The following is a 23,940-nucleotide window of genomic DNA, read 5'->3' on the forward strand; positions in this document are numbered from 1 at the left end:
GATGTCTCAGGTTAGTGTAAGGTGTAATGAGACTGGAAAGTATTGGGGTTTTGCTAGGTTGGTATAGGGAAGAAGAAAAACGTTTAGCATAATGACTCAGGCAACAGAAAGAAAACTGCTGTTGCCAAGCTTAGGGAGCCTATAAGGAAGGCAAGAGATCCTATAGAGGTAGTGGAGACATTTCAGAAATTCTATGGAAGTTTGTATAAAGCAGAGAGAAATATGGAAATCAAGAAAAGATACAAATGGAAATGTTTATTGATGAATTAAATATGCCAAGGCTGGAGGAAGATGACAGCTAGGATAGGAGGAGATGAGAGAAAACATCTACAAGAAAGTCCATTGGAATAGATGGCATTCCCGTGGATATCTGAAAGCTAGGAGGGAAAACTGATAAAAGGAAGATCAAGAATGTTTTGTTTACCACCAGTGTAAGAGGAGAAGTACCAACATCCTGGAAGAAAGTAGTGGTAGCTGTAATACCTAAAGAGGGTAAAGATCCATCAGATCCAGCTTCATATAGACCCATTTCAGTACTAATGATTGATTAAGTGTTCATGTCTATAATGGCTAAGAGAATGGCAAAACTAAATGCCAAAATTGATAGACATGGATCAATGTGGTTTTGTGGGGGAGAGGCAAACATTTGACATTAACAGCACACTGATGATCCAAAAATACCATTGTTGTTGGTGGGTCTTGATGCAGAGCAAGCATTTCACAGAGTAAGCTGGGACTTTAGGATCAGGGCAATGGAAGCATTTACATTTTCTGAAAAAAATAAAAGGTTGATTAGGATGCTATATTAGGAATCGGAGGTGAAAATTAAAGTGGGTGGGGTCCCCTTTGATAACTTCTGCTTGAGCAGAGGAACCAGGCAGGGGTTTCCTCTTTCTCCTTTATTTGCACTATATTTAGAACCACTGGCAAAGAAAATAAGGGACTCAAACTAAGGATATAATTGGTATGGTATTCAAGAAAAGTTTGCAGATGATATTTTATACCCAACAAAAATAGAAAGACGTTACAGTGTTGTAGAAAATTTTGAGACAGTTTCAAGTTTTTTTTCAGGATACAAAATTAATGAAGCTAAAACATAAGCAATAGCAGTAAATTATGTACCCACATATGAATTGGTTCAGTAATATCCAGATTTATTAGGACATCTTAAAAATAAGTATTTAGGAATATGGTTTAAAATGACTCTGGTGTGACAGCTGAGGATATGTTTAAAGAGACTAAACGAAAGATAATACAAAAACTGAGAAAATGGAAGCTTTGTTATATAGACAGCAAGATACAAGCAGTTAAAAATGTTTTTAATCCCATTAGCCTTACACATGGGTCAGGCATATTTTTATTAACCAGAGGAGAAGTTGTGGATAGCAATTAATAAAGAGCTGAATAACTTTATCTGAGTGGGGAAGTGGGGAAGATGGCAAAAGTAAAAAGTGGTACAAGCTGATTCTTCCAGTAGAACTGGGCGGATTTGGATTACTCGATTTGAATGGGTATTTCAAAGCTACACAGTTAAGGCTCCTACACATAGCACAAGCAGAAAACTATAATTCAAAGTGGAAAGGGATGATGATGAAACAGGGAGAAAGAAACAAGGAGAGACTGGGATTCTGGCTGCAGGCCTTTAAGGAGAACAATAATCACAGAATATTCTAAGTACAAAGTATCCTAAGAATTAAGCCAACATGGGAATGGAGAAAGGAGATTCTGCTGACAGGGATGACTGTAATTAGGGATATACACAATAAGCAAGAGGGGGCTGGAATTTATTGGAGAAAACCGGCAAAGGAACCAAGGTACTGGAAGCAAATAACTGATAGAATGGGAAGATGCCCACCTGCAGCTTAGAGATTGCTTTCCCCAGCAAGGATCAATACAAGAGTATAGGCAAAGAGAAAGAAATAGGGGGTCCTAAACAAAAGACCAGCACTGGTAGAGTTTTTAGTAGAATCTATTACAGAAGCTGCCATTAAAAAAGTAATTAATACAGCATATAAAATATTGCATGATAACTATAAGAATCAGAGGAGGTTAAGAAATGATTGGAAAGAGACTGGATAAGCAATTCACAAAGAAAGCAATGGGAGAATATATATAGCTCTTCCAAATATGCAAAAAAATCTAGAAGATTTAGGATTTTTGCTTGGAAATGTTTAGATATTTTTATATCCCAAGTAGACTCAGGAGAATTTTTCCTCCGGAAGACAGCAAATGTCTGAGGTGTGACAGGGAAGAAAAAGAGGTAATTTGGAACATTTTCTGGGAGTGAGACGAGTTGGTGTACTTCGAGGTTTCCCTGCGGGATACACTGTTGCAGACTGGTGTGATGAGGGATATGATTTTTCCTGAGCTAATGATGCAGAATCAGAATTGCCTAGACATGGTAAGGCCTTGTGTCCAATTATGCTGGCTGCCAAAAAAGCAATTACTAGAAAATGGAAACCAAAATCTAAACCAACTAGACTAGAAATAGAGATAAAACAACTGAAATTTGGATTTTTGGAAAAGAGCAGCAGCAAACTACACAGGAAAAAATTGGAATTGTGGGAACAATACATACAGAGGAGAAAATAGGTTTTAAAGAAGGCAGGACTTAAATGAACTATGTAACGTTTGACTGAAAATGACTGGGTAGATAAGTGATGTATAATTTTACAATTGGGAGTGTGTCAGGTTTGTGATGTAAAATGCTTGCAACTAGAATTGCATTGGTGTGGTTTTTTTCATTTATATAAATGTATGACTGCCTATGTCGTAAGTGATGGTTTAATAAAGATGTTTATTTAAAAAATAAATAAATAATAAGGGAAGGAACTGAACAATTTCATTGCTTAGGTTATTTGATATATTGCAATATATGTGAAGTATAATTTTTGTAAATGTGAACTTGTGCAACTTCAAGTATGCCGAAAGTGGATGTAAGTGGGGCCATGGCAACAGCAGCCATAGACTCATCACCGACCTGTTAATAGATGTGGCTTTTTAACAGGAAAGTACAGTTGTGTACACTTACCATAAATGTAGATGTTAAGAGTGCATTCACTGTTGCAGCCATCACACTTGGGTCATCTGCCTGCAGGTAGCCCTCAGTCGGCCCGAATACCAGAGTTTTGGGATTTATGCGTCGGTTGCGGTCACGTCTTCCAGGATGTCAGGTCGTCAGGGGTAGAATACATGTAGCAGAAGCCATTACATTAGTTTTTCTTGCCCCAGATGTCAGGAGCCCCCAAAATGGGAAGCTATTACTTTGTGTGGAACACCTCCAGTAAAAAGTAAATACCCCTACCATAAAAGATAGCCATAAAGAAGATAGGTAGAAAGGATATAGAAAGCCAGGGGGATGGAGGGAGGGAAACCAGGACTGCAACAGTGAATACACTGGAACATCTACATTTATGGCAAGTGTACACAACTGTACTATGTTCTTCGTGTTTCACTGTTGCAGTCATCACACTTGGGTTGATTCCCAAAGTTGAGGGAGGGTGGAGGCAGTCAAGAAGTGTTAGGGCTGGCTAGCAGGCTTGTAAGACTGCTGTATCAAATCCAGCTCTGGATTTAAATAGGTAAGTGGTAATGCTTGGTGAAGTTGTGTACAGAACTCCAGGTTTCAGCTTCCAGGATGTCCCTGGTAGGGACTCCCCTGAGAAATGCTGTAGAGGCTGAAGTAGCTCTAGTGGAATGAGTTCCGATCCCCAGAGGGGTAGGTTTTCCATGGTGCTTGTAGCAGAAATGGATGCAGTGTGCTATCCATTTGGAAATAGTTTGCTTTGAAATGGCCTAGCCCTCTGCCTCTGTAGCAAAGCTGACTAGCAGCTGGTCAGATTTTCTGAAAGGCTTAGTCCTGTCAAGGTAGAACTTGAGCTGTCTGTGCATGTGCAAGGAGTACAGGATCCTTTCCCCTTTATTCTGAGGATTAGGGAAAAGGGTTGGCAAATGGATTGATTGGGTTAAAGCCACACTGGATACCACACTCTCCATGCTGAAGTAATAGCTAGAAGTAAGGCTGTTTTCCAAGAGAGGAATTTTAACTCTGCTGAAGCAGCAGGTTCAAAAAGGGGGGGGGGGTGAGCTTCTCTAGTACAAAGTTAAGATCCCAGGTCGGGGTGGGAGCTCTCCTAGGGGGCCTTAAATTGTTAGCTCCTCCCAGGAACTGTTTGATGAGAGGGTGAGAAAAGAGAGGGGGCTCAGTATTAATAATGAGCTGAGATGGCAGAAACATGAATCTTAATGGATGAGAAGGATTGGTGGTTGGGAGGTTGGCCTAATGGTTAAGGTGTTTGCCTTACAAACACAAGGTGCAGGGTTTGAGTCTCACAAGGGATAACTGGCTAGGCTTAAAATGGCTCACAAGGGCAGTTAGCCTGGTACTAGTCTATGAACCTAGGATAGGCCTCTGTGGAGCAGCTCTGCTAGGTAATCAAGGATTTGAGGCAAGTTGGACACAGCTGTGTCCTTTCCTTGAGACAGACTAAGAACAATCTTTTCTAACTTTTCAGCATAGGATTTCCTAGTACTAGGCCTTCTGGCCTCAAGGAGGATGTCCAGCACCTGTTTGCTGAAGGATGCTGGTGGTGCATTTAGGGAATAAGCCAGGCTGCAAGGTTTAGGGTTTGCAGCGGTGGATGCAAAATCTGTCCCTCCTGCTGAGACAGCAGGGAAGGTGTGTGATGTAGGTACCAGGGTGGCACTGCTGTCAGACTGCAAAGTGGGTACCAGTGCCGACGTGGCCAGTTTGGTGCAATAAGGATTGCCCTTAGCCTGTCCTGTTTGATCTTGAGTAGTACCTTTTGAGAGGAAGGCCAGAGGAGGAAAGGCATAAATTGAGAGGTTTTCCCATGTAAAGGATAGGGTGTCCACCTTCCGGGCTCTGCTGAGGTTTCCTGGTGCAAAATTTGCTCAATTGGTGGTTTTGGGGGGAGGTAAAAAGGTCTACCTCTAGGTTAGAAGTTTGAATGAGTTGGGATCCAAATTTCCACTCGTGAGGGTCCAGTATATTTCTGCTCAAGTTGTCTGCCAGTGAATTTTGCTTGCCTGGCAGGAATTGTAGGTGCATGTGGATACTCAAGGCTGTGTTCCACAGAGCCACAGCTATCCTGCAGAGTGGGTAAGAATGAGTTCTGCCCTGCTTATGTACCACATAACTGTGGTGTTGTCTGTTTTTATCAGGAGCTGTCCTGGAAGGATAAGGTATTTGAAGACTGTCAGAGCATTCTGTACATCTAGCATCTCTTTTTAAATTGATATGCAGGGGAATTTGTTCTGGGCTCCATTTGCCTGCCATGTGAGCCCCCCCCCCCAGGGTTTGGGCGGCAAGGGGTTGAGTGAAAGGAAGTACTTTGTTGTGGTTGCATGCTTCTGCCCAAAGGAACTCTGCCCTTAGACAAGGTATGATAGGAATCACTGTTTCCAGGTCCTGAGAATGTGGACACCAGACACTTTACCACTGAAGTTTCCTCATATGCAGTCTTGCATATGGAATTAACAGAATTCACGAGGCCATGAACCCTAGGGCTTGCAGTATTTTCCTTGCAGATAGCTAGGTTTTGTTGGCCATTAGTTTGAAACAGTTTGTCAAATGGACCTGCAATTCTGGAGTGAGGAATGCCATCTGGGAAGTTGTGTTCAAGCTTGCTCCCAGGAATACAATTTGTTGGCTGGGCACCAGTTGTGATTTCTTTTCGTTGATGGTGTATCCCAGTGAAGACAGAAGTCCTTTTACAAATGCCAGGTGCTGAAGTAGAAATTCCTGACTGTCCGCCTGAATCAGACAATCATCCAAGTATGGGTAGATGTGAATATTTCTCTGCCTGCAATATGCAATGGCTGGAGCCAGGCATTTTGTGAATACTCTGGGGGCAGTAGATAAGCCAAAGGGAAGTGCAGAGAACTGATGGTGCATAGAGCCTGCCCTGAAACGCAGCTATTTCCTGCAAGACGCCCTTACAGGGATGTGCAGATAAGCTTATTTTAAGTCTAGGGTGACTAACTAGGCATCTTTGGCTAGCATAGGAAGAAGCTGTTGCAGTGTAAGCATTTTGAATTTTGGGACCACCAGAAAAGAGTTGAGAATTGATAGATCCAGGAAAGGGCGCCAAGAGCCCTATTTTCTGGGCACCAGGAACAGTCTGGAGTAGAAACCCTGTCCCCTTTGTTCTACTGGAACAGGTTGAATAGCCCTGATACGGAGAAGGGAAAGTACTTGCTTTTGAGCCGCTGCCCACTGGTTTGGAGGAAGGTCTGGCAACCAGCTTGGAGTTGGCAGTGAGTGGAAGTAGAATTTGCATCCCTGGGATACAATGTTTAGAACCCAAAGGTCCTGAGTAATGGACATCCAGTTTTTTTGCATGAAGGGCGAGTTTTCCTCCTAGGGGCGCAAGTACTTGGGCATGGCTGGAAAGGATAATTGGAAAGTCATTGTGACCTTTTCCATGTGGGGGTGGCTTACCACTCCCTGGTTTTGAGGTGGAAATACTCCATTGTTTAGATCTCTGCATACCCTGAGACTGTAGTCTTGGTGGTCTGTTTCCCCTGGGTTTGGACTCCGAAGGCTTGAGAGGGACTGGAAGGGACCAGTTTTTTGAAGGCCAATGCCTACTGAATCTAGGTGGCTGCACCTGTAAGAAATCTTTGACGGTTTGCATAGATTTAGCTTTTTTTGTCCATCTTTTTAAGAACTTCTTCTGCTTTTGTGCCAAACAAACGCTCCTGATTTAATGGAGCATTTAGTAATTTTGCTTTGACATGGTCAGGCAAGACTTGTTCCTTTAGCCAAGCATGCCTTCTCAGTACAGACCCAGTGACAGCAGCCCTGCAAGACGCTTCTAAGGCATCAAACCCACACTACAAAGTATGTTTACTAACTTGGTTTGCAGAATGCAATGGTCTCTGGATCCGCAGTAGGATTCTTAGAGAGAAATTTGTGAGAGTCAGGTACTCTTGTAGTACCAGTCAGGTTTTCTAGGAGCTGGTGGTGGTAGTAACGTGTCAGGAGTAAGACTGGACACCAAGAAGACAATCTACAATATACAGGACAGGGGGTATAGCTAGAGGCCTATGCTGAGGCAAATCTAAAAATTCCCAATCTCTTTTTGGACTGACAGTCCTGGTATTCCCAGCAGAAATGCTCTCTTGTATGCAAGGTTTCACCAAAAGAAAAATCCTCTGGAGAGGAGGCAGAGGGAATGGATTCCTCTGTATAAGAGTCCTCATAGGTAGATAAGGGTATGTCCTGGCACTTAGAAGTGTCAAGAGTCATCAGACTCCTAGTCTGTAGAATCAGAAGGAAATTCAATTCTTTGCCTTTTGGCAGGGGAAGGCTGGCTTCCCCTAATTAGAGTAATAAAGGTCCTCAGCCATTCTTAGCATTTGTTTTTGTGGCATGAGAGCTTGAGCATGCACTTTGGACAGTTTTCTAGGCATAGTGCGAACTCTGGGCCTGAGAAACTCAGTAGTTTTAGTTGGAAATGAAGTTGTTGGTTTAATATGAATATCGGTAGGTCAGAACACACCCTCAGAAGCCGGTGCTTGCACAGAGGCTCCGGACCCATCCAAGCTAGAGACATCCGCAGGTTCCATAGTCGAAAAAGCATCTCGCGGCATACTCCGAATGGGTCTCTGCAGAGGCCTGCAAATCTGTAGAAGCGGGCATCAGGGGCTGCAAAGGCGCCTCACTGAGTACCGGTGGACTGGCGACTAGCTTAGAGGAAGTTTCGTCTGCAGTTTTTGACCTATGCGGTCTGTCTTTGTGCTTTTTCAGAAGATTGGTAGTCTGTTGGCTTACTGAAGCCATTTCGGAATACGAAGAACGAGCAAAAGAATTTAGCTACAAAAATAGCCCGATGATGAATGGTTCGGGCATTAAAGACAAAACTGAGAGCGAGGGAGGTCATTGTCTGGGGCTAAACAGGTGACGCAGTAAGAATGAAAATCTCTGTGAGGTATTTGCTTTCCACAGGCAAGACAATTGTTAATTTTTTCTGACATCGGTTAGAGCAAGAAAAAAAGAATGCCCAATGGGGTACTTAGCTTTCAGGTCTGAAACTCGAAAAACACGAAAATGTTAGGTAGCGGCCGACTGGCACTTGCGAACTGCTTCTGTTTCGGGCTCCTTCTCAGCAAGAAAGACTGATGTAATGGCATCGGCTGCCTGTTTTATACCCTTGATGACCCAACGTCATGGAAGAGGCGACAGCAACAGACACAAAAATCCCAAGGCTGGTATTCGGGCCGACTGAGGGCTACCTGCAGGCAGATAATCCAAGTCGGATGACTGCAACAGTGAAACATGAACATCAGGGTAGTGCACAAAACATTTGAAAGCAACAGACTGAAAATACTTTCTTTTTAATGAGCACTAATACGAGTCAAAAGTGGCAGCATGTGTAACTAAATACATCAAGCTGAAATACCATTACTGCATGTTAGCCCACACCGCAACATTTAAAATGTTACAGATAAAATTTTGCCCACATTGTTTTAAAAACAACGTGACATTAAGGAAACCGCTTCTTCCTCCCACTGGTGTCACTGCAATCAAGCCGGTCTTAGTAACTGGAGAGCCCAATATGGACCATTGTGGAGAGGCCCCCAAGCTGATCACACTACTACCACCCAACCCCTTTCCACCCTATAGCTTCCTGGGCAGAAGATTAATTTAAAATTAGGTATCAGGAAAATATGCTATTATTGTAAATTATAGAAGTCTTTAACTTTTATTTTGTTAAGCAAAACGCAAGCATATCAAGCTAGTATGAAGTAAGCTCAATTGAAACATGAAACCTGGTAAAATATTCTGACTCACTGCAGTCCTCAGCTGTCGTCTCCATGCCCAGTATGCTGGCATGACAAAAAGTCCTTACGACAGATAGTGGGGATCAGCTTTACAGTTACAGGGAGTTGGCGGGCCATTTTCTAAATTCAGTTACATTCTGATATTACAGTACCCCTTTCCTCTTTCATATGTTACCAATCACCTCCTGCATCTCCCTTAAACTGCTGAAGTCCCTTGCCCAGTTAATTCTAATGCATTATTGCATTCATAAAACCGAACTTCATCAGAATAACTAATAATATTCTTCATCATCTCGGGTCTCAGTAATGACATTGCTTACCCACCTCCACACTTGTAACTATTTCTGAACATTTATTTTGCTTTTTACTTAATTACTGCCATACCAGTATGTGTACTAATGCTTCCAGATAACTTCCAACCACAGCACAAAGGCAAGAGTGAAGATTATATGCAGAGAAACTTTATGGCAGCCATTAAGCAGCATGTTTTGGCAAGTGGGAAGAAATCAGAATGCTTTTACAAAACTCATCCCCAATCAAGTCCAACCACTTGCTAAGTTTTCATTTGCCCCCCCCCCCACACACACACACACACACACACACACACACACACACTCTGTTGTGATGTTTCTTTGGCAAGTCTTGTAAGCCACACAAGACATAATGATCCTGCCACAGACCAATAATGGGGCCCCCTATGGGAGTGGGGCCCTAATGAGCTAAATAGGTCCAATTGGCCTTGACAGCAACAGGTTTCAGTAATACTTCTTTCAACAATGGGCTAAAACATCAGCAGTGATGACCCAGCTTACTAAAAAGAGTAAGTAATGCATCCTGAAAGTGAAGAAAGCAGTTTAGCTGTCCATGGAAAAAGAAAATTAAGTAACAGCATGTGAATGGACGGATGTGCCTTAATTATCCAATTTGTCATTTAAACTACTGTTGATGACAATGAAAAATTAGAGTATGCCTCATAAATTGGATACTTCTGACTCTCTCATAAAAAGCAAAGGCATCAGACACCCCTTCTGCTAAAATCTCAAGTGCAGTACTCTCTGCTCTCCCATTAAGCATGCAACTGCAATGGCATGTCAAGTGTTCATTTATACAGTTCAGCAACCTGTGTGTAAACAGTAGCTTCATTTTTACTACTTTCATAAAGTTTACTTCATGAAAAACACAGGAGAGATTCTACAGATAGAAACCACCCTCTGTTCATAAGGCTGAACAAACTAGTTGAGCAATACTGCTCAAATATTTTCAAAGTTGATTCTACGATTAAAAAGTCTCATACAAAACCAATACTGCTGTAAAAGTCACAAAGGAAGCAACAGCAGACTTCACTTAGCCATCCTTACCTAGTTTCTTCCAGTATTCTTTGCAGTAACAAAATACTGAAATTTTCTTATGTGGGTCGTCATTAAACAGTCTAACCCAGGTGCTTTCCCAGACTTATGTTTTGAATGTGAAGATAATTTTCCATTAGCTGAAACAGGAATCTAAAAAGTAGTCTTCTTGAAAAGGTGGGACCACCATACTTATGACTATCAAGTTCCTGACTACATAAATTAAAAGGAATGCAGACTTTATTATTATTATAAATGGTTAGCATATTCTATGCAACAACCCTTAGGTCTGAAAGAGTATTTTTTAAGAAGGAAATTTCATAGTTCACACCTTCATACTGATTAATAGCTTACTGCAAAGCTCTCCTGAACTCCTACACAAGTTTCTGTATTTAAATTGTATTAAGGTCTCAAAAAGAAGGATTTCATATGCCACATAGTTCCTCTAGCATCTATAAGAAAAGGCTGTGTTGAAAAAAACAGTGTGCAAATTTTTCTTGCCAGTCTAAGTTTTCCTACACTTTCTTTTCAACATGCCTGGAGAATAACATTACATTTCTCATCACAGCTAAAGTGAATGACCATGAGTATAGATAAATGTAGAAGCACAACTAGTAAAAGACAGGAACACAAAAATATACTAAAATGTAAAAGATGTACTAAAATGATTTGCAGTACAAAAACAATGCACTACAAAAATATTTCTAAACATAGTCAATAGGAAAGACAAAAAAAATCAATAATGCAAATAGATTTCACTGGAATATGAAGTTGAAATGGCACACATCTTGGAGTCATTAGTGAAACACTACTTCAAAATGGAAGATTCACAATACATAGCCAAATTGCAAACTGATCATAAATTGTAATTTTGACTTCAGCAAATATAACTGGCTCATTATCATTTGTCTGTTCCAGTAATATGAAGACCTTCACAAAAAACATTTAACCATAGAATCTTTCACATCAAGGATGCAAACCTCTCTAAATGCAAAAATCCAACAACTGATTAAACAAGGCCTTTAGACAAACACAACAGTAACAAATCTCTAGGTGGATTCCATTACATCTTACTGAGACAAAACCATCTAAATGTTCAAACTGTGAAATTGTGAGGGGAGGAAAGCCCCCTTCGACTGATTTTACTTCATGGTCCACAACTGCAGACACACAGACAAACTTTGGATCACCAGCAAATAAATATAAACCATGCAGGCAGGAATTCCGTACAGAAAACAGATATTGGCGAGTTGCATACCATGGGGGTTGGGGAAGCTCTCTGTCGACACAGTTTATGATTACGACTGGAAGATGGGTACCTGTGCCATACCAACATGTCAGTATTACTAGGGTCTGAACCTTGATCATGTAAACACATACTGTTACACAGATACCTCTGCAAACCATGGAATGGACTACTACTCAGAGGAGCAGTCCACTGTACCTTTATTCACAAAAGGTAACTGCAGAGATTACATCATCAAATTAAGCATAACCTTGTTTCTGAATTTAACAACTGCACTATCAGTTGTAAGCTATGGTTGGGTTCACTCCGATAAAAATGCAGAAAGTGTCCCAAAACACTCATTAGAAAAGAGAAATTAAAATTCCTTTTATTTTTTCTATTTATCATATTCTTTGTTTACCAATACATAGATCAAAAGTGTAATGCATTTCTACTAAACTAATCAGCTCCTAGAGAGTCTGTATGGGCTTTCTCTGTACTCTGGTTTCTTTCCACATCCAAAAACAGGTTTACTGAATAACATTTGAATGCTGGGTGTAGGAAGGCACTAAACATCAGCACTAAGTGTATATGACATGCAACACACAAGGAAGATTTCCTTTTAGACAGTCATGGCCATGGTAAGAATGTCTGTGCATATGCATGCTGTTTTACATGGCACGCAGCCCTTTTTCTGTGTAGTTGGAATACCAGGTCTAGTTTTCTTAAATGGGATGGCAACAGACAAATGAAGAGAGGATTATGAGCAGGTCTCTAATCATAACCAATCTGTTATACATGGCAGAAAAACTGATGCCAACAAATTCACCTTGACAGCACATTAAAACTTGGTGCGGCTCTTGGCATCCCCTTGAAGAACATATAAACCTCAGAGAAGCATGACCGTAATTCTTTGTATTATATGGCACAGTTTCCCGTTAGATTTTCGGCTGGCTGGTGTGCGGGGAGTGCCTTCTGTGTGGAGTCTGCATGTCCTCCCCGTGGTAGAGTGGCATTCCGAAAGACATGTGTGAATGGGCATGCCTTCGTTGAAGGTTGGGCATCAAGCTGGTAACTCGGCACCGTAAAAACCTACTGCCAAACATTAGCGGACCGGAGTTCCGCTGTGGCGGCCCCTAACCAGGAAAAGCTGAAGGACAAACAAACATGGAGTTTTAATAGTAAATGTGCCAATTACAAGAAGTGCTGGAGAAAAAAATGAAAAAGCACTGGGTGTTAATCTTCCAAGGACATAAACTCACTTTGTCTCTGGTTGCTGCTTGTCAGACGGTGCTAACTGCACCTTTTAGGAGATGCTATAAACTTCACAGTGCCACACTTTTACATGAGGCAGTATAAAGGGATTACTGCTTTTAAAAGTCATTTCAAGGTTCTATCAGTAGCTGCTGTTCATAATCTAGTGTGAGACTGCAGACTACAGCACAACAGTGTTGAAAGGTGCATAACAAACTAAACACCTGTCATACACTAGAAAGGTACGGTTAACAAGCTTGCCTTTTTCCTCACATACAGAGTACAATCACCAAGCTCAGTGAACTTCATTATTACTGCAGTGCCCTGGGACTCCTAAGTTCTAAATGAAGGAATAAGGCAAATTTGTTAAACACATTTCTTACAAAGTTTTGTTAAGCACTTTTCAATGTTACTAAGATTTACAGAGCTCAGCATAACAGCAGCCACCACTTGACAGTAGTTGAGAAGCTTTAAATGCTGTAAAACACTTCAGACTGCATAAAGTATACTACAGCATTTAACAGGATCGAAGATGTACTTCACTTCTAGACAGTGCCTTTGAGCACAAATAACTTATTTGCATCCTTACACTAGGGCAGTTAAAGCTCCATATACTAAAAAGAATTATGATAATGTCTCTGATCACAACTCACTTGTTATGCTTTCTTCACACGGACATCAATATTCACTTATTCAGCAATCTCACCTTCAGAGGTGTATTTCTTGACATCCATGTCTTGAAGACATGCATTGGTTATAAATCCGAGACCCAATCACAATCTCCTTTTACTATCAATATTAAAATTCTGCAATGGGCCCACACACCATTCATTATTAGTTACTCCTCAACCCATAGAGTGCCAGGGTAGGCCCTGGCTTCCCTACAAACCACAATCAGATTACAGAAAGAAAAAAAATGACTAAATACTATACTGCATGGAGCACTGTGTTAACACTCTAAGAGTTAAATAACTTAGTGTCTCGCACTAGAGTAGTGCTGAACAATTATCTTAACAATGGCTTAGCACATCCTGTGTGTCATTAAGTTCACATCTGGCACTAGAAGCGGACAGCGCCAGTCATGGACGCAAAGAATCACCTCTCAAATGAATTTTTTTGCATATATATTTATTTCAGACACACAATACACTCATTACGATCAGAAACCCAATCATAACCCTCTTTATTACTAATAATTGTGGTGGGACCAAGAGGAAGAGCTATGAAATGAGACAGACTCTCTAAAATTGAAGACATGATCTTCGAGACCACTTTTTAAATCAGGTGCTCCCAACATATGTCTTTTCTATAAAGAAGACAAATCTATATTTACTTACTTCATTTATCAAATATTTGTTACAGACCTGTAATGTGAAATGTCCATGCTTGCCTTTCAATGCAAATACAAATAAAATTATCATAGATACAAGACAGACGTCTACTACTTCCAATAGTAAATGCTCTTTCACAAAGATGAAAGAAGACAAAAGAAGCAGCAGTCCTTTTCCAGAGTCCGTAATATAGAAAAAAAGTGTAGGAAATGTTTAAAACTAAACAAAACATTAAACACAACTCTACAGCACACCAGACACTTTAAATGACAAGAAATAAAGATCTCAAAAACTAGTTAAAATGACTATTGTCACCAAGTAACAAGCAATGTGACAAGTGTCTCAGGATGGAAATCAAATGCAACAATCTTTTTTTCTATGTCAGAGACGATACAAAAAGGTGATTTGTAAAAGTCCTACCTGGTGGTTGAACATCCTCTTGTTTTATCCCTGCTCGATTTTTTTTCTGTTCATTTTCTGTTAACAGACAAAATTATTATAATATGACCTACATCTTGCCCCTAAATAAACAGAACACAAACACAAAACATACTTATTTCAAACAATAAAGCTGCAGAGGTAATGAAAAATCAAAGTTAAGGATACTCACCATAAATGCTAGATCTGTCAGCAGAGCTCCTGCTGCAGAACCTATAAGAACTGATGCTAAACCCTGCCCAGATTCTCATAATACAGTGTACAGGTTTTATACTCCAGTTCTGACCAAATGAAAGAGAAATAACTGAAGGAAGGGGAATGGAGGGCAGGATGCTTTACAGATCCACTATTATGGAGAGTATCCACAACTTCTGTATCAAACTTTGTAGACTTCCAGCTGCAGAGCAGTCAGGACTGAGGACTTGTTCAACATCTTCTGGGTAAATGTCCTAAAAGACATTCCTTTAAATAACCATGGCTCTAAAGGAAGGAATCAAAGCGATTAGGACCAACCGGTAATGTTCTGTGAAGATGTTTGACTACATTAGGTAGTGGTTATACAAACGTCATCCAGGGAAGTATTGCAGAAAAAAGGTTGTGGATGTAGCCAGGACTAGAGGAATAACTTGTGTTTTGAAGACTTTTCATACTAAAAATTAAATTTGAAACCACATAGAGAGGGTTTAATAATCCTGCCTTCAAGTCCCTTCATGAAGGGAACAAAGCTGGTTCATCCTTTCTTTTGGATGCCACCCTGTCTATCAAGTACCTAAAATAATGTAACAGTACATCTATCATTAATGCAAATATTCTCCACAGCTGCAGTGCTGTGTAAAAAATAAAAAATAAATTAAAAAAAAAAAAAAAAAAAAAAAAAAGAAGATGAACTGATAGTATAATTAAATCTTAGTATAATTAAATCTAAGTAGCCAGTCTAGGCATGACAGAGAGGAGTATACAAACTCTTTTCAAAGACGTAAGAAAGGAAGGAAGTGCTACTGATAACGCCTGTAGATTAGAAATCCTTCTGAAAAAAGTATCACCTACTGGAAAACATGTCCTCATTAAACAGGAGGCAAAGCAAATTCTTCAAATGTAAAACAGAAACCCCAAGAAGGAATTAGGTCCTTCACTGCAAGGCAAAGAAAAGAATGTGCCAAACAGAAAGACATTAGAATCTTTGTGTTATCAAAAGTTTAGAATCCTAACCCACGTGGAACCTAAAAATGGGCAGCTAAAAGGGTGTTAACGGAGTAATAGCTAATGACACTCTCAAAAAGCTGCAGACTACTAAAGGACCCGAGATGCTGGAAAAGATTCACAGCCTTGGCTGACACTAAAACCTCTTACTATAGGACCTTATTAAATGATCTTAGTAGAGGGACATCAAGAACAAAATGTAAATTACTTGAAAAAGATGTCTGGCCACTGATGAAACTGAAGAAGCTATACTTAATTTTGAAGTGCAGATCCAAATGAGCTCTTTCAGAGGCGAAGAAAGAAACAATATGTGATAAAAAAGGAAAAATAAAGGGGCTTGGTGAAACTGAGAAACTAAATCCATTTTAGCTGATAAGAAGCAACCGGAATCACTGTCATCTGACATTACCTGTTCTTGAGAATGACTCTCAGTTTCTATAATGCAGAGTTACTAAAACGCTGTACTACCCTGTACAACACTGGGCAGAGAGAGGAGAAAGAGGAACTATGACAACTGTTTTTAGCATCTGGGGTTTGAGAAATGCCCAAGGTAGCCACAGTGACTGCTTACTTGGATGTGTTTGCTGACTGCTCTTAATGAAGGCAGGGGCATTAGAAAAATTATCCTAGTTCTACTGTGGATTACTCTTGGGCTAGTTTGCTGACTGGCAGACACATGCTTTTGCAGGAGCCCATCTGTTACACAATCAGAAGAAAGTTACGGCTCAGCTCTCTACTTTGTGGGGCTGCTGAGTGCTGCACTACCTTGCACAACTGATGAAGCAAAGAAAAAGAAAGAGTTAAAATTAACCTTTTTTAACATTTGGGACCTGAGAAAATCCTGAGGCGACTACCAGTATCAGCTTACTTGGACCAGAGATGGAACTGTATTTTGTTCCTGGTAAGAGTAAGCACATTAACCATCTGTTATGGGCTGTTCATAGGATTATTATGAAGGCAACTGTCTTAGTGAGCCATTTAAGCCTAGCCAATTTCCCCATGTGAGAATCAAACCCTGCACTTTGTGTAAACACCTCAACCATTATACCAACCTCCCTTCCTAAAGTTAAGTCTACAGACTAATTCATCCTTAGCAGGATTCCTTTGGCTATACATTGAGAAGAGCAGCATGGCTTAGCACTCTATTCTTCTAGGTTGCTGAATGTTGCTCGATTTTCCACACATCTGGACAAAAAAGGAGAACTACAAATCAAACCCTTTTTAATATCTAGCAGCTTGGATTCAGTATTATGCCAGCAAACTTACCCATCTACCATCTACACTCCTGATCATCTGATGAAACTGTATATTTTTATCTGTATCTGCCTAGCAAGTTAAGCAAGCACTCTTACCCACTGATGGTACCCAGTGAAAACACTGTTGCTGCTGATCTCAATAACAGTTTGCCCCCAAACGTCCATAACAGCAACAATTCTCCTTGTGCTTGAGACATGCCATGTGAGCCATCATACAAAACAGCTGCTTAGCTCAGCAGCTCTGCACCTGGTACATGACAAACATTTATCTATCAAGTTTACAGGATTAAATGACCCATACCTGTGTTTAAAGAGGATTAGAATGCTAAATTATCTGTGTGGAGCTTCTAAAATCACCAAAATAGAAGGAAAGTTAGACAAGACCTGCAGCATGTTGGAAAGTACCAATGAGCTAATGACCGTGCAACTGGAGATAAATTACTTTAGGGAAAACAAAATGGCAGCAAAAGTTTGACTGTATGGTGCAAAATGTCAGTTAACAAGTAAATGAGATTAAAAAGTTGCAAGCATGTATAGAAACTTTAAAACTTGCTGCAGAGCACACACAGAATATCTCAACAGTCGTCAGGCTGAAGGAACACGTGAAGAGAAAAGAAAACAGTAAAATATACAGGACAGTTGATGCATATGTCAAGTAAGCGAATGCATTTTGTTAAAAAGAGCACACAAAGTTGACAAATTTTCTGGAAATGCTCAACAGTGACAGACTTAATTGTGAAATACCACAGTTATAGGCTGAAGGAATGGGTTATAAAGACTGCAGGTACAGTGGAAGAGCTTTGTGATGAGTGGCTGTAGAATTAAAATAGTAGAGGATTTTGCACCACAGATTTATTTGAAATGAAAAGTTCTGATTTCAGCAGCCTGACATTTAAGACAAGCAGGACTAACAGCAATTCTAATGCATCATGCAATGCTCAGTTACTTAGAAGCGATGCGTTGAGAGCCAAGAATGAAGCAATACACATATGCAAATATATGGTGATAGGGTAAAACAGCTGGTGGATGGAGCTCCCTACAAGTACCTATGTAGAGAGAACAGCAGTATTATGCAACACAGCAGAAGACATGCCTGTTGATTTTGTGAGCCCAGGCATGGTCTCACCAGAAGAAAGGAATTATAGACTACAAAAGAAAAGGTGACAAATGGTGCAGGTGGTTAACCAAAGCATGCACACACATATGCCTAACATGAAGAGGCAAGTAAAACTTAATACAGTGTGAAATGTGTAAAGTGTGTGTGTGTGTGTGTGGGGGGGGGGGGGGGGGGGGCTTTAGAGAAGGTATAATACATCTCAAATTATGTGGGGTGTTATTGTTATGCATGTTATGAGAATGAATAAAAACACACATTTTATTCTAATGAGATAGAAAAGTACAGTTCTGCAAGCTGCATTTATCCACAACAGATGTTCAAATTCCTCACTGCTGCAGTAGCCCAACAATCCTGAACCAAAATTCTAAAAGAAACAAAATAGACACACAACTAATTTATGAACAAGAGTAGAGGGAGAGAGGGTGGGTGCAGCTACTGCAGCAGTAATTCAAACATCTACTGTTAAGGGTAAGAACAACTTACACAACTGTACTAGGTTTATCATCCCCACTGCTGCATTAGGCTTTAGGCTATATGGGTTGATTTCCAAAACCTGTCCAACCTGCAATAAGAAAAGATCCAGATCCAGAAGCCCATTGAGAATGGTCCTAGCAAAGCTCACCCTGGACCTTGAAAAGGAATCCAGTTTGAAGTGCTATGTAAAGGTCCGTACAGTGGACCATGTAGTTGCCTCCAGAATGCTTCTAGAGTCCACATCTCTCCAGTATGCTACCAAAGACAAGGTGCTAACAGAATGTGCCTTGATAGTGCCTGCAATGAATTTGGCATGGTGGGAACAACAAAAGCAATAGCGGAGGACAGCCATTTGGAAACTGTCTGTTTAGACACAGGATGCCACTTATTTGCCCCTTGATAAAAAATAAATATCTGATCAGCTTTTCTAAAGGACTAAGTTCGGTCAAGATAGCACCTGAGACAAGTAAAAAAGTACCGGAGCTGCCTATACATGTTTAGAGAAGACATAATCCTTTCGCCCTGTTTTTTTTTAGGTTTTGGGTAGAAAACTGAAATCAAACCATCTGTAACCAATATGGGCATGAATGAGAGGTTTGTTCTTAAGAGAAGCCCTATCCCCCTGTAAAAATAGCCCACCATGAGAGCTTGCAACTCTGGCATTCTTCTCGCAGATGTTAGAGCAATGAGGAGTACAGTTTTCCAAGTCAGCAATCTTAAATCAACTTGAGGGGCAGGTTCAACCGGTGGCACATTCAACTTCTGCAGCATTGAGAGGAAGTCTCAGGTGTAAAACGCATTTCAATAACTGTTTTACCATAAACAGAAAAGACAGAAAGAGGAGGATCCATGGGCAGACTTGCCAATATGGCCTTAAGATAAACTTCTACAAAGGAATAAGAGAGGCCAAAGGAAAGTAACTCTCACAAATATTTGAGCACCAGTGGTTAAAAAAAAAAAAAAAAAAAAAAAACCCTGTTGGGCCCCTGGTTACTGGCAATGCACCATCTATAAAATAACTTCTACTTACCAATATATGATTTTCTATTAGTAGGCTTTCTTGTGTCCTGTATTACTCGTTCCAAGTCCTCAAAAATTAAGTGCTCAAAAAGGTATAAAAAATTTAATTTTATTTATTTAACATTTGTTTACCAGGAAAGTCCAACCTGGAATAAATCCAATTTTAAGCAGAGGCCCAGGGAGAAACACTCTTAAGACGCATGTCGTTGAAACGTGGGAGAAAACTGGAGCACCCAGAGAAAACCCACACGACCACATGGAGGACATGCAGACTCTGCGAAGAAGGCACTCCAGTCGAGAATCAAACCAGAGAACTTTTTGTTGAGAGGCGACAATGCTACCGCTGCACCACTGTGCCGTCCAAAAAAATGAATCTAAGCAGTTAGTTGAAGGTGTTTAAGATTAAGGTGCATCAAACTCCTCCAGTCTGTGATGAAGCTTGTGGCAACTGCTCTTGACCAGTTTCACAAGAAGGAAGAACCAATGTTGTGGACCACACTGGATTTTTGGGGAATTATTCTCAACCTTCAGAATTACTGTAGATATCAGTGGAAAGGGTGGGAAAACTAAGCAACACTCCCTTCCAAGGGAATGAAAATGCATGTTTTTTTACGCTTGCTTGCAAGTAGCCCTGAAGCAAAATTTGTTTAGCTGCTTGTTTTGAGAGGAGGTAAACAGACCTACTAGAAGTGTTTCTCACAACTAGATCAGTTCCTGTAAGGCTCAATTCCCATTTGTGAGGGCCTATCCTGGTATTGTTCAGCTCATCACTGTTTTGTTCTGACAGAATATAAGATACTTGGAGGGTTAATGAATGCTGAAAAGCTATCTTTTAAGATATCACAGCCAGCCCGAATAGGGGGTACAATCCTGTATCTCCCTGCTCGTTTGTGTACCACATTACTGTGGTATTGTCTGTAATCCCTTGAAAAGGTCCTGGTGATTATAGGTGATAGAGAAATTAAGGCATGGATCACAGTCAATATGTCCTTTACATTAATGTGGTTTCATCAACCTAAGTGACTGCAAAGGCCTTGCACCTTCACTCATGAAAACTGCTCCCCAAGCAAAATCCAAAGTGCCTGTGGTGAGAGATTGGTTTGAAGTAAGACAGGTAGACCAGGTTCAGCTGAAATTACCGTCTCTGCCAATACAGCTCTTTTTTTTCGTAGAAAGTCCAAAACTAGAATTTAATGTTCCAGAGGATGTAAATGGTAGGTCCATGTTGAAACCACTGCATGTTTCTCGTGTCAACCTAACTAGAGGAATCACAGATGCTAAGAACCATAGGATCCTGAGAAATTCCCTTACAGAAGTCCGAAACTGAAAAGGCCTTTTGAACAGAAGTGAGACAGTGATGCAACATTTATCTGGAAATCCAGATTTGTAATAAGAGACATAAGTCATGTTAATGACTCGATATCTTTGCGAGTCTACCCAAACAAGTCATCTAAGTAAAGAAATATGTGAATGCCGTCTGCAATAAGCTAGGATGGGAGCAGGGTATGCCATTAATATCCTTGGAGCAATCCAAAAGGATAATGCAGAGAATTGATACAAACTGAATCTCAAACTCTCCTAAAGCCTGTGGCTATGGGAATGTGGTAGCAACACTAGATTTGAAAGATGCTTACCACATAAACACACAAGAATGAGGACGTAACAGGTTCTGTAAAGTCAACATTTTGAATGTTGGTATTTTCACCAACAGGTTTAGAAATGAAAGATCTAGTATTGTTTCCAAGAGGCCTCTTTCTTTGAAAAGAAGCCTTTTTTCCTTTGACTTACAGGCATTGGTTCTATCATTTACATTTATGTGAGAATGTGCTCATTTATTCAAATCTTCCCCATGTCATGCCTGGATACCATTTATTCGAAGCTTCCATGTGCCTCGCTTGGACGCCTGTGACTACAAGACCTTGGTTTGCATCTAAATCCATATGTGGACGTACAAAGCTGATACAAGGTTTTTTGTGTTTTTTTTTTTTTTTTTGCACTTGCTCTAGCTATCTCAGTGCTATTTTAGCACTGATGTGCTGCATTTATCAATTTGGTTGCATTTCAGCTTTTCAGCCTGCACTTGTTAAAGAAATGCCATTTGTTTGTTACTGTACTCCTCTTGGGTTGTACCAACAGTATTCTGATATTTCCTAACCTCCTTTGAAACTGCAAACGCTGTTCTGAGTTTACCAAAATATTTCTAAGTTTTGCAAACTTTTTCTGTGTTTGTAGAAGTTTGTGGCCTTATTTCCAAAGATTGCTAATACTGCAGTAGTTCTGCCTTTTGTTGGAAAGCATTTGAGCTCAAAACCAGTTCATTTTACATTAAGAGGGTTTTCTTCTGCACTCTGGTGAGAGAAGAGGGCTGACTCAACCCATCTGAGTGGGGAACTGCTGATGGAAGGCTTATTGTATGTTTATCTGATTGGCTTGAGGGCTTAAATGTATAAACGTCCTTCATCCTGCTGGTATAAAAATGCTTCTCACATACATGGTTACCGGTGCCTTGTATATAACCAAGCCTCTCCAGTTTAAAATCCTGTATAGGAAATACTTTCCATAGTTTCCCACAGTTCACAGCTTCTCAAAGAGTTGCCACTTTCCGCATAAGGCAGCACCACCATGGGTCATCTTAAGAGTATTCTACTAAACACTCCCACTTAGACCTTTAAGCGACTCTCCCTACTCCTTCCCATCTACCTTTTATCTGCTATAATGGATAGTCATTTCCTAGTCATCTGTGTTGCTGGCCTGGTGGATATGGTCATCCTGAGGCAGTGCAGTAGCTGCCTCATGTTCACTGACAACCATTTAAAATTTTAAAACAGATCGACACAGTGTCACTGGAGGCAAAGTTCTCCAACGTACACACAAAAAATGCAAACCAGGTTGTCAGCATTACACTAAAAACACTCCCTACCAACATTAAGGAACAAACACAAAGACCCCTCTATGTGGAGGTATTTACATGCAAGTCTACCCATACCTCCAAGACCTCCTAAAAGCATCTCTCAATGTGGTCCTGCACACACACACAAAAAACACAGCAACTCTGAAAATCATAGCAGCCTAGCTTCCAAGCTCATAAGGCAATACACCACACAGCCAAACATTCTAGTTAGTGGGGATTCCATTGTACGACATACTGATATCCCTCTTACCAGGCTAAAGAGAAGATCACAATGATCTGTCTGGCGCCAGGAACATTCAGATAAAGTATGCACTTAGGTGTTTAAAACCACAAGTACCAGTATGACATGGCCATAGTCCACGTGGGCGTAAAACAACCTAAGGACATACCTCACCCAACTATATGAAGACAGACAAGATGGAACTCTGAATGTGCCTGTCTGGTGGGTATGATAGCCCCAAGTAGCATACTACCTTCACCAATGAAGATGCCACAGTATCAGCAAAAATGACTGAATTCAAACAATTGGCTTATTTTCTGGTGTCGCAACAAAGGGATCCAATATCTGTCAGCCTGGAGAGACATGAACAACAAACCACAACACTTTACATTTGTCACCACTTGGCTTCTAGATAATGGCAAAAACTATCTATCCCCATAGCGTTTTTTTAGGCTGTGCCAAGATGTTAAACCCTCCAACATAAAAATCACTCATGACTACCTAAAGTTACTGCTAATCAATGCTAGGCATTTAAGTAAAAAACTGCTCTCCCTGGAACCACTACTCACCTTTGAGAATACAAACATGCATGCAGCATGGAAATATAAGTTCTTAGGTAGGTAGTAGGCCATCTGCCCGAGGGCATTTATAAGCCTAGCCAGTGTGCGTCAGCTTTCACCACCCCATTGATTAACTGAGCCTCTGTCAAGAAGTGCCAATGAAGTGATCTCAGGAGTGTATTTTCTGTTACCCATCCACTCGTCAAGGTTTCTCTTGAAGAGCATTAGTGAGGGGTTCTGCCTAATGTAGTTAGGAATTTTGTTCCAAAGCATGGGGGAAGTCTGTGACAGGAATCTATCCCTCCAGCATGTTCTATTTATTGTTGTGGCGAGGTTTAGCTCACTAGAGCGTGTGGCTCGCAGTGACTTGGATTTCTTTAGGTGGAGCATGTCCATCAATTCTGGGTTGGACATGGCTTTGTTAGTCAGGCAGAGATTACCTCTGAGTAAGCGATATGCCACTGAGTACAGCTGGAGTTTTTCCAGTCGGACTGCATAGGACATATGTTCGAGACCAGTAATCCTCTTGGTGAGGTACTTTTGTGGTCTTTCCAGCTATTGGAAGTATTTTGTGAGGTACATCCCAAATGGGGCATTGTACTCTATGATGGGTCTGATGAGTGATGAGTAGAGGGTCAGTATAACCTCTATTTCTAGATGCGAACCTTTTAGTAATTAGATGGGCTACATAGAAGGATTTCCTAACTACTTTGGCAATATGATTGTCAAAGGAGAGATTACTATCTACCTGGGTCCACAGATCTCTTATTACCTCTTCTG

General features: G+C 40.6%; 1 protein-coding gene across 1 annotated transcript in view; it reads right to left on the reverse strand.

The window, feature by feature from the left end:
• SMIM20 (small integral membrane protein 20) overlaps positions 1-23,940 on the reverse strand; it is a 211,906-nt gene that overhangs the window by 138,912 nt on the left and 49,054 nt on the right. The window contains exon 2 of the mRNA XM_044062157.1: positions 14,385-14,441. Coding sequence (XP_043918092.1) covers positions 14,385-14,441 — 57 coding nt within the window. The remainder of the gene's footprint in view (positions 1-14,384; positions 14,442-23,940) is intronic.

This window comes from Protopterus annectens, chromosome 2.part1, assembly GCF_019279795.1.
Source record: "Protopterus annectens isolate FY-2018-M chromosome 2.part1, PAN1.0, whole genome shotgun sequence".
Lineage (NCBI taxonomy): Eukaryota > Metazoa > Chordata > Ceratodontiformes > Protopteridae > Protopterus > Protopterus annectens.